The 12,402-nt window shown below is 35.2% G+C and overlaps 1 protein-coding gene across 1 annotated transcript; it reads right to left on the reverse strand.

The window, feature by feature from the left end:
* Positions 1–478: 478 nt before the first annotated feature.
* On the reverse strand, positions 479–11,153 carry LOC107685500 (programmed cell death protein 4-like). The gene is made up of 12 exons (XM_016482099.1): positions 11,059–11,153; positions 10,527–10,620; positions 9,927–10,229; positions 6,792–6,886; positions 5,585–5,698; positions 5,223–5,444; positions 2,459–2,556; positions 2,264–2,381; positions 2,016–2,123; positions 1,819–1,929; positions 1,611–1,750; positions 479–1,155 (listed from the first exon to the last, which is right to left on the reverse strand). The coding sequence occupies exons 2-12, from the start codon at positions 10,567–10,569 to the stop codon at positions 1,095–1,097; spliced, it is 1,413 nt and encodes a 470-aa protein (XP_016337585.1). The 5' UTR covers positions 10,570–10,620; positions 11,059–11,153; the 3' UTR covers positions 479–1,094.
* Positions 11,154–12,402: the final 1,249 nt, after the last annotated feature.

Consider the following 12,402-nt stretch of genomic DNA (forward strand, 5'->3'; position numbering starts at 1 on the left):
TATTTCAGTTTTACTGTATTTTTGATCAAATAAATGCAGCCTTGGTGAGAAGATTGAGAAGAAGGCATTATATAATTTGGCCGTTATTTAGCTATTTTGAGATTATGGAATATAAACATTTACTGTTTTCAATACGTAGTGAATATTGATTAAAAAATGCATTCATTTCAATATTTTGTTCCATTTCTCTTTGCATTATGTCTATCATTTATTGTCCACCCTCAGTGTTTAATCACTAGTTATATAAATTGTAGTCCGTTATATTTCAGGAAATGCCTTAGTCATATTTCACTCCAAATGCTAAATAATATATAAAATATTATTTTGTTGTAATTCATGCTGGTTTTAATAGTCATGATGGACATTCATGACATTAATGTCCCCGCCCCAAAAAACGTATTAATTTTCTTTTTGAAATATCTATCTTATCTACATACAACACCCTCCCATGTCATTACCAGTAATCGATGACGACAACAGCTTTTTATTATTTATTCATCAACCATTCTGAACAAAGAGCAAGTAAGTTCGGTACATTTCACTTCCACCAGTCTACTGAAATATAAAAATAAATGCTCTGGACACTTCTGTGAAATGATCCCAGCTGCTTTGCGTTGCTCAGTTTTGTCCTTTCGTCAGCAACCATCAGAAGTGACATCTTTGAAAAGTCAGAGGAAATAAAGGGAAAAATAAACTCAAGCACAGTATACAAAAGCAGCCCAGGAGGAGAAAGAGCTCTGAACTTACATGCCCCCCTCCCCACTTATAAAGCTATGTGCACAAATCTGCAAGTCTCTACAAACACTGCAGACTGGACAACAGGAGTGGCAGTGAACTCAGGAATACAAAACATGGAATGACTACGTCATAAGTGTGGCACTTTCAGGATTAGCTTATACAAGTCACATCAGAAATTACGTCTCCTTCAGATCGGAAAGTGCCTGGCCCTTCGGTCACATTGTGTTCTGACAGGAGGAAAGGTTTTAGTACTTAAACCTTCATGACAAATACAAGCAACTTAAAGAAATGCAGAACTCCGGCGAACGTCAAGACTGGAGCAGCTGCCACAGAAATGGCTTGCAGGAATCCTGAACTCAGCAGCTCTCGAGTTTGAGTCGCCCGCCATCTCCTTCACTGATGAACCTCTTACGGCCCCTGACAAAGAAGGAAAAATGAAATAGAGCAAATAAAACAGATACAATAATAAGAATACGTTAATTTGGATACGACAACATTATTACACTAATAGTAATAAATGTTTTCCTTTTAATATAATTTAGATTTTTAATATAATTATTATAATAATGTAATATATAAAAAAACGTTTATACATTACCGCTAATCAGAAATGGCAAAACATTTTTTTTGATGTAATTAACATTTTTATATTTATTATTAATAAGAATAAATATACAGTAATACTAATAATTATATCAACAGTGTTTATACATTACAACTATTGTAATAATATGATGAACATTATTATACATATATATATATATATATATGTGTGTGTGTGTGTGTGTGGTTTTTTATAATAATAAAAGTTATTATTATTATTATTATATAATTTTTTATAAAGTGCAGGTAAAGAAAAACACGTCACTCACCGACAAGGACAGAGGTCTCTGAGTTTTTTATTGATGACCCCAGCATCAAAGCTCTGCTCCACAAACTGCTCCAGAAGCGAATACGCACACGGCACGTCAATACTGAGATCTGCCATGTCCAGATACACCCTCTCAAAGCCCTGCAAGAGGACAGCATTCACTGTAGATGTGCTTTTAAAGCTGCAGTGATTCAAACTGACCAGCATACCCGTCTCAACTGGTCCACAGTGATGACCGTGGAGGCGCAGAAAGACTTCAGCAACTGTAGGATCATTTGAAGCGTTCTGTTGCCTTTAGACTCCAGAACCATGATAACTGCCTGGGAAAAAAAAAAAAAGGGAAAAAAAAATTTAATAATCAGACACAAGCTTTCCACTTAAATCCCTGTTTTGTTGCCGTTATTACCTCATAAACGAACTCATGATGGAAATGTGGGACTTCCAGTTCTCTCAAGCAGCGCTCAGCTTCCACCGTGTCACCTGATAACAGATACTCCTTCAACAGGAGGTTAACCTGCAACAACAACCATTATGCAATCCGGAGTTAGAAGCTGAATGCATGTGGTGTTGCTCAATATGCCATAAAATCCTCCAGCTCATAGACAAAGGATGATGTTATGGAACGTGGTAGGCGGTGAATGGGTGTGTCCTTGCCTCTTTGATGAGTTGATTGACGGGTCTCTGGCCACCGCCTGAACCCCAGAGGCTGTCGATGCGAAGGCCGGTCCATCGGCTCATTCTCAGCAGCACGGCCGCACGATCCAGAGCAGCTCTGATGAAACGACACAAACCGGCGTCAAACTCACAATCAAAACAGAAGAGACACGCTGAGAGGAAAACACTCAGTACCTGGCGTATTCACAATCTACTCGTCCTTTGTAGCCGTCTATGAAGCTTTTTGGGAGGATGTTGTCTGCGACAGCTCGAGCAATGAACTGACCGAGCATCTATAAGACAAAAGTAAACATTTATATCACTCATTCTGAGAGTTTTCAGCTAAAAACATTTCCCTAAAAACCCACTATGTCCACAAGATAAAAAAAGAGAGAGAAAAAAGACTACATTTATAATGGTTTTCTTAGAAGGCTCTTAAAAACACTGACACATATTAAAGATATTAAATATTTGAATTACATAACATTTTGTATTAAATTATTTCAATATTAAATATAATTGTTTCGTAATATTCATATATTTACAAATGCTTGAGCAACTTTAATCTTGGTCCATTTTTGGTCCAAAAATTATATATTAATTTTTTTTTTTTTTTTTTGGTACATTTACCATTGACAGTGTCACAAATAAAATAATAATAATATTTTAGGTAATGATCACTCATTCTGGAATTATTTCCATATTATTGACAAAAAATTAACTGAAAAATAATTTATAATTAAACTAGGCCTATATGAATTGTTTTTAAGGATTTGAAAACTTTGACAAACAATAAAAGTATGAAATATTATTAAACAGTAATTTTTCATATTAATAATAAAATGTTACATTTTAAAATATATACAGATATTTTAATATTACTTTTTTTTTTTTTTTACTATTTGGCAACTTTTTTTGTCTATTTTCAAATAACACTATCCTGAATAAAATAAAGATTATTTAATAACTAATTATAAATCAAGTTATATTTGTTTATATATATATATATATAAATAAAAACATTAAATATCAATATTTATTTTTTTATCATTTTTATTTTAGAAGAAATATGACTTAAGATATATAACTTGATTTCATTTCTTCTAAAATAAAGATTATTAAAATATTTTCTATTAATATTTCTTGTTCCATTTCCTATTTGCACTGTCATTAAAAAAAGATCAATATTTCATATTTCCCATTAACGATCACTCATTCTAAGAGCTTTCCACTGAAAGCATTTCCATATTTCTTGTTTACACACAAAAAACCCTCATGGGACACAAAAAAAGGAACTGAATCTTTTCACACAGCAGAATTTCACTTGAAGAGTATAAAAAGCCCCTTAAGTTCCTAATCGTGACATTTTTAAAATGCCATTGGATTTGTGTGTGACCTGCTGTAAACGGTGCAGTTGTGTGCGCAGCCGGGGGAAACACACAGTCAAATAATGCAGTAACACACCAGTCGGAGGTCAATATTTGTTAATGTGCTGTTTTGGCACGTCTACCCTTTGTATTCAGATTGCATTGGTTGTTAAGGGCAGGAAAGGGCTGTGTTTGCCAAATCGAACAACATTTGCCCTCGTGTTAGGAATGAAGGCTGACAGGAGAGGCCTGAGTAAATGTGTTTGTAGAGCAGACAGTGTGTTTGAGGCACAGCGCTGACCCAGCATTCTGCACACAGCCAGACAAAAGCACAAGCTCTGGTGTTTCTATGAAGCCAAAGGAAACAGCTGAAAGTCTCTTCTGACTGGCTCACATGCAGCACCAGACGTGCTCCGACCAGAGTTTTCATTGTTAACCGCGGCTCACCAAACACGCTTTCAGCAAAGTAAACATGCAGCACAGAGAGACGCACCGCAGCTTAGAAACTGTGCAAAATGTTACACTGCAAAAATTACACCTACACCTCAACTAGAGCGGTTCATGATTATGAACTTTGGCTGATCATTAAATGTCATACAAATAATTATGTTTAACAATTTAATTATCTCTTCTATTCATGCCACTTAAAACATAGACTTAATTTCATATTGTTGTGAAATAAATATAAATAAATAAAAAAAGATAAAATAAAGCTTTAAATTAAAATATGCTGTTAATATAAGATATTATACTGTATATATAACAATATTATACATTTATAAATTATATATGCATTATGTTAGTATATTAGATATGATATATGAAATATAATATTTATAATATATAATTATGTATTAATACCTAAATTATATTATACACATATACATTATATAAATTTATACAAATATGTGCATATTTAAATGTTAATATATTAGATATTAGGCCCATATATTAAATATAATATTAAAATATTAAATATTATTAAAATAAATATAAACAATTATACAAAGAATTACAATATTTTTTTGTGTTCAACCTGGTCCACTTTCTGATCATATTGTCATAAATATAATATAACAATATATGATATTATAGAATTTAATAACTTGAGTATAATAATATTGTAGTATATTATAATACATCATTTGTATTAATTCTATAATCCTAACATATTAATGCAGTAGTATATTATAAATACTAACATAAAAAATGAACATATTATATTAAAAGCAGTTGTACAGACAACTGGAAATATAAAATATTTACTTTTAATATAAAAGTATTGTTTGTTTGTTTTTTTTCCCACAGGGTCCAAAAAAGGAACTGAAATCATTAATAGTAAAATTCATCAATATCAAAATCAAACTAAGGCTTTCAAAAAATAAATAAAAGGTAAATATTAAAAAATATAAAATAAAAATATATGTTAAAATATTAAATATATAAAAATATATTTAAAAAATGTACAATATATTAGCGCGTGTGTGTGTGTATATATATATATATGCTAATATATTTTGAAGTTTAATATGCATGGTTAAAAGCGTATGTCTCACTTATGCAACTCTCATACGCTAGGTCTAGCATGTCACCTGTGGAGCCCCAGGCGTGTCCAGCACCAGGTCAGGCAGCTCTTTGAGAAGTTTGTGGAAGGAGGCCTCCACGTCGGCAGCCGTGAGAACACACTCGCAGAGCTCGCTGAGCAGTCGTGACGTCAGCTCCCTGTGGCTGGCTTTAGCCTCCAGCGCTAGCGATACGGCTAGCATGGGCACGTCGCCTCGCATGCTGCCCAGGTTCAGCTCAGCAAGCAATTCCTGAGGGAACAGAGCGAGATGTCCTGATTATAATGAGAATGCAGCATTCCTCAGGTTTTTTTTACTCATAAACGCACAGGACTGCACAACACTTAATTAGATATGAACGGGTAAAAGCCGTCTCCTCATTCAAATCTCACTGCCACTTCATTGGCATCCCCGTGCTCAAAGTACTCTTGAACGATAGGAGTGACCGTCTTCTCAAACGTCTCTTCGTCCAGAGGGAGGACGACAGTCTCATATATGCAGTTCTCCTGGAGAAACACAAAGTTTGATGGATTGTGTGCCAGTTTCAAGGTTAAAGGAAAAGTTCACCCCAAAATAAAAATCTGCTGAATATTTACTCGCCCTCAGGCCATCCAAGATGTAGATGAGCTTGTTTCTTCATGGGAACACATTTGGAGAAATTCAGCATTCCATCACTTCTTCAGCAGTGGATCCTCTGCAGTGAATGGGTGGCGTCAGAATGAAGGCCCAGGTATACTTCACTTTCCGCGCTCCGTTCCGTCTTGTGCACAGCCGCGTCCGCACAGCTTTCACAGTAAACTCAACTGCAGATGAGTGCGGATGGACGAGTCTAACACATGCGCAGTACAACCTACTTGACCTGTTCTGTCTCAACGTTTACCTTGCGCCTGTGCGGTTGTATGTGAACCGTTCACGGACACTTCAGATGATGAAAATTGCGTCACGAGGACAGTGTGCGGACCGTGCGGGACGCGGATGGCCAAAGTACACTTTGGGCTTGAGACTCCAAACAGCTGATAAAAACATCACAATAATCCACAAATAGCACACACCACTCCAGTCCTTCAGTGGACGTCTTGCGAAAAGATGCATCTTTTTTAACTTCAAACCATTGTTTCCAGCTAAAATACAAACCCATGATCCATCATATTGCTTTCTCCAGTGAAAAAGTCATCTCGTCTGAACCAGGAGAGAAATATGCACAGATCAAGCACCGTTTACAAGTGGAAACAGTTCAGAACAGTTCTAAACAAATATGTGGGTGGATTTTAATGCGGGAGGACAACAGGAGATGGACTTTTTCACTGGAGGAAGCATTATTATGGACTCTTACAAACACAGCTTTTCGCTTCACAAGATATTAATTGATGGACTGGAGTGGTGTGGATTACTTGTGGATTATTGTGATGTTTTTATCAGCTGTTTGGACTCTCATTCTGACGGCACCCATTCACTGCAGAGGATCCATTGGTTCTGATGAACAAACAAACTCTTCTATATCTTGGATGGTCTGAGGTTAAGTACATTTTCAGCTAATTTTTATTTTAGGGTGAACTATTACTTTAAAAACCACAAGCAAGCACATTGAGTGGCTCTTACCTGCTCAGCATCGTAATTGGGATCTTTAAAGTCAACTTTATCTTCATCGTAAACCTGCCCAGGTGTTCCCCATACACCTTTACCCCCTGCCCCACCTATGGATACAAAACACAAACAGCTTTTTTAAAATGCATTGGAAAAACTTGAAAAGTGACATGTCAACAGAGAACAGAAAGAAGAACGAAAACCATGTGACTCTTTCAGTGCCTTCTGCTGTAGCCAATGAAAGTACATACAGTTCCTGTCTTTGTCATGTTAGCCACACAGGGTCGTCCCCTCTGAAACTGTGCCGGGCCCTTTTAATTCACAGCTGCTGCTAACATCATCTCTCGATATGTGCAGAGCTCTGACCGCAAGTGCCAAACTGATACTGAATGAGAAACAGAAACTGATTCTAACCAAACTGGTAGAAGACAATAAAGCAGTATGTGCATGCAAGGCTAAGCGTGACCTCCATTAATGTAGATGTTCTGCTACATCTTCATGACATTCCAAACTTGAATGATTTTCATTCTTCTGTGGCACGTAAAATATTTTATTTATTTTTTACAATGGAGGTCAATGGGGTCCAGTGTTGTTTGATTCTTAATCTTCAAAAGATATGTTCTTTTGTGCTCTGCAAAAGAAATAAAATCATAAAGGTTTGAAGTGGCATGAGGGTGTGTAAATGATAATTTTCATTTTTAGATAAACTACCCACTTAATAAACTAATAAGCTTTTGACTGGATTTAAAGATTGTACACATTTACTCAAACAATATTTTGAAAATAACACGTTATCCATATTTAACTTGGATTTATAATAAAATGAGCATATATAATTTTCCTTAAAACAGTTCAATAAACAATAAGAGATATCCTAAATGTCAATATATTTAGAAATATTTCACTTTTTGGTAAACTTAAAGGGGTCATATGATGCGATTTCAATTGTTCCTTTCTCTTTGGAGTTTTATTAAATTTTTTCCAAAAACTATAATATTTTTTCCCCACAGGATCCAAAAAAGGAACTGATTTCATTAATAATAAAATAGGCCTATATAATCTATCTTAAAGTATTTTTTTTAAATACAAAATAAAAATATCTAAAATATTAAAATATTTACAAACATTTTAAATATTTCTTAGTCATCTTAAATTTTGATCCACTTTCCATTCACACTAATAAATATAATGTAGGGCATTATAGAATGTAATAAGGTAATATATTTTTTATATATTTAATACATCATTTTTTTATTTTTATAATAGTCTTGTTTAGTAACCTTAATACTCATGCATAATACTGAGCTAACAACAGTTTAACATAAACAGTTGCCAAAAGTGAGACATCCAGAACTTAAGAAGTGTACGTTGGATGATGTTTGTCTTTAATGACTAGTCCCACAATGTTCTAGAAAGCACTAGAATATTCCAGAATGTTCCAGAAACGTCTAGAATGTTCCCATCCTTGCAAAAGCAAAATATCTTTAAAAACATGCAACATTAGTACAAAAACTTATCTGTACTAAAACAACGTTTCATAATTAAGGATAGATGTTCTAAAATTTACCTGACCTAAATATTTACCAAAATATTGACACTAGGAAAAAATAAATAGTACAATAATAATAATTAGCACTACAGAATTACAGAAGAACCATAAAAAAACAATTATATATATTACTAAATGCAAAGTATAATACTAATATATTATTATTCTTTCTTAAATTAAGATATTATTTTAAATATAACAAATATATAAACAATTATTTTTTATTATTTATTAATACCTTTTAAATGGCCTGAATTACAGGCAAATTAAATTAAGGTAAAAATAATACTGTAATTTGATTAAGAATTTAATGGAATTAATTTTAAAAACCTAATATCAAATTAATCAGTGACAAAGAAAATATTTATTCATTTAGTAATCAATTTAGTATTCAGGATAATTTATGGTATTTAAAAAAAAATCTAATTACTATTTGACAATGAATATATTTGTCACCAATTTGTAATCCCCGATTTAAATGCAAAACAACAACTAGCTTCTGCTCAGCCTGACCGCAAAGCCTCCAAAGAAGATTGTCAATATGCTGTAATCCACTTTTCAGGCCTCTATGGATGAAGTGGAGCATTTAACCTTACGTATGGCACCTCCAAACCAACTACATTTTCACTGCAATATCTTTAGGCTTCTGTCCAAAAAAAGCTAACAGGAACTCCAGCCCTGCCCTGCAGTCTGACTTAACCATCAGTTACGTAACACAAACAGGGCCGAATGTGCCATCGCAGACGGAATCAAAAAGAGAAGTGTGCCATGAAGTCATCTTGCAGGTGATGGGGGAGGTGGAAAGGTCACGAGGGGCGATAAATCAAAATGTTTTTTTTGCAGTCTTGCATACATATATATATATATATATATATATATATATAGCGTACTTGATGCAGCTAGTAAAACAGAATGTCTGACGTTTCTGCAAGCCAGACTTTTCCAAATCAATTCAGGTCTGTTGCACACAAGGGTGATGAACCCTCAACAACTGAATGAATGGGAGTGAGTGTCTGTTATGAGTGTGTGTGTGAATGTGGGTGGAGTTTAGTTGCTGAAGTGCGTCAGTCCGCTTGCATGAAGAATCGCTTGGATGTTTGTTAGCAGTCTAACTGGCTAAAATGAAACAACGGATGCTGGAACGGAACCAAGTCAACACTTCTATGCTCTGAACTTATGTAAATGAATCCCACCTGCACCGGAGTTCCGGAACTTTTACAATTCCAGAACTCTAAATCCAAATTATTCTTATGCGTGCATTCCAAGTTCAACTGAACTAATATCCAAATTTCAAACAGAAAACCCACTGATTCCAGGGGCGGTAACTTGATAACTAGCCAATATGATGATATGAAATGATAACTATAAAGTTTTAATAATCATTTTAAATCTTCGAGAATAAATAACTCCAAACCACAAATATAACAATAACGACACAGGAAAACTATAAATTTGTAATCACTTTCAGAACGATTTTTAAAACCTTGAGAATCAAAATCCAAAAACGCAGCATGCTTACAATAAAATGAATGTTATTGTCAATTGGTGTGGATGCTAATATAGCTATCTTTCTTGGTTAAGAAATAAAACAGCATTGATACCTTTCTTCGGCAGTCCTCGTCCCTTGCCCATCCTTGACCTCCTGTTAAGCAGTTTGCCCTTAGGGCTGGTGGGTGGAACCACAGCGCGGACCACATCTCCGTTATCGCTCAGCGAGTCGCCCCGGCCCGAGTCCCTGGAGGAGTTCTTCCTCAGACGTCTCTTCACCTTGGCCTTGAGTCTTGCCTCATGGATGCTGCCGGTGGGGGCCAATATCCAGTTTCCATTGATTTCATTATCAACGTTTCCAGTGAAGGTGTTGTCCTCGTCCCCGGAGGGGAAGGAATCTCTGAGATCTCCAGCCTCTGTGGTTGACAAAAGTGTTTGGAACCATTTATATATGTGAATATGCGTATCATATGTAATATGAGACTAAACATACATTTTAAAACAGCATTAGCACTAGAGACCAAAGTTTGGGCCACTTATTCATATATCTGAGAGAGTAAAAACAAGTGATAGGCTTGACCTTGGCAACTTTGCACAGACTTATCATATCACATACCAAATATGAGGGCAAACAATTCTCAAACACTGACCTAGAAACATTTACTGTGATATAAAATACCTAAATATCGCAGTAAAAATCAACTTGAACTTACCAACAGGGTTTGCATTCAGCCATGCCTCACAGTCAGTTGCCATGGTAAAAATCAGAGAATTAAGTTTTACAGGGTATAAAATGTGCCTTTGCACCTAGAATGCAGAAATATTAACGTTAATATGCAAGTTTCTTTGTGAAGCAAAAATGAATAAATAAATGAGAACATGCAGCTGCTCCAATCAGCAGCGTCCATTTGGCTCCAACACAAGCCTGATACGATGAATGTATCGCATTACCATACAGCCAGAAGACCCGCAGTCTCCAAAATACAGTGTTTTGGCTGAGGAATACTTAGTTTTTGTACTAACGGTCATTAATGTGTTTAAGGTTTGATGTAGAGCACGCATTTAATGTATGCATTTAAGTGCACGAGCGCAACATAAACAAAGCCTCGGGACTAGCAGCGAACAAACGCTGTTTTTGTCTTTATTTAACACAGCGTCTAAAATAAAGCCTTCGAAAGTCTTAAGTATCGCAAAATACGTTGCTTTAAAACAACATCCAGTCGATAAGGAACAAATCCCACTAACCTGCTTTATCGCGTAGTCCAAGTCCGAGTTTCGTTGATGTTTATTTTGTGTTCTCTGCCCAGCAACTCGATAGCGTAATGCTGTCCTGCGAGCTCTCTGATTGGTTAGAAAAATAGAGGCGGATGACAAAGTGACCAATGAAAATGGAGTTCAGATTAAGCCGGCCTTTCTCGTATTTTCTATGAGGTCTTCGGTGAAGATCGTGACTTTCCGCCGCCCTGCGATGGACGCTGGAACAGAACAATGTAACGTAACAGATTCTGCATGGGTGAGGATGAAGTCCCTCTCTCTTGTTATATTATTAAACTGGCACTTTTTTTTTTTTTTAAGTTGATGGTTAAAAAAAGATGCAGGGGTTATTTCATAATGTACAGGCCCAGAAATGTCATTCAGGGCCACCATGGGACACTTTCTTTAGTTATTTGTTTCACATAAACATCAGGCAACCTTATTTTCCAAAATGTTTAATATTTGCATCAATGCTACCCAAAATATTTATACATACTTTTCTTCCATAAAATGCTGTGCTATTATTAACAGAATATAAACCAGAAAGTTTTCCAGAACCATTCCAATTATATACTAGCATTATAACACTCAGCGTTTTATAGATTTGATATCAGTTAAATAAACATGGTCCAGTTCAAGTATCCCTAAAGTCTGAGCTCTGTGTACAGCAATGATGAAAAACAAAAACAAAATAGTATGGCAGACATTATACAGAAGCAGCTTTCCATGGTGTTCAGCTGATTTTTAAGCATTTGGGGCTTTTAATACATTATAAGGCACTTTGAAAAGTGAATATTTCAAGCATGAAACAGATTCAAGATTTGAAGACTGACAAATCGATCACAGAAAATGCAATTCAGACAGAAACAAAATAATAATCATTTAAAAAGCACCAACAGAATATTCACAAGTATCGACCTGAGGATATTTTTACACCTCTTTAAATTTAAATAGAAATTTAAATTAGGCACTTCTGCAGTGAAGTTTATATTTGTCCACCACTGAGAAAAATCAACATATATGCAAGCTTTAAAGTATGGCAGATGCAGATGATGTAAACACTACACTTACCAGTGCCTTTCACATTCTGATACATATTTTTCACAGTGTAATACAAATTCCATGCTGGACTACAGAGGACACACACACCGCATTGTGTCCTGCGAATAAGGACAGGGCACTTAGAGTTCACAGAAAACTGAAAATTGTCATTATTTACTCTCCCTCATGTTTCAAACCTGTATGAGTGACTTTTTTTACCGTGGAACATAAATGAAGATATTTTGTAGAGCGTTCCTGCTGCTCTTTTCCATACAATGAAAGTGAATGGGGACT

Source organism: Sinocyclocheilus anshuiensis, unplaced genomic scaffold (genome assembly GCF_001515605.1).
Source record: "Sinocyclocheilus anshuiensis isolate Anshui unplaced genomic scaffold, SAMN03320099.WGS_v1.1 scaffold826, whole genome shotgun sequence".
Lineage (NCBI taxonomy): Eukaryota > Metazoa > Chordata > Actinopteri > Cypriniformes > Cyprinidae > Sinocyclocheilus > Sinocyclocheilus anshuiensis.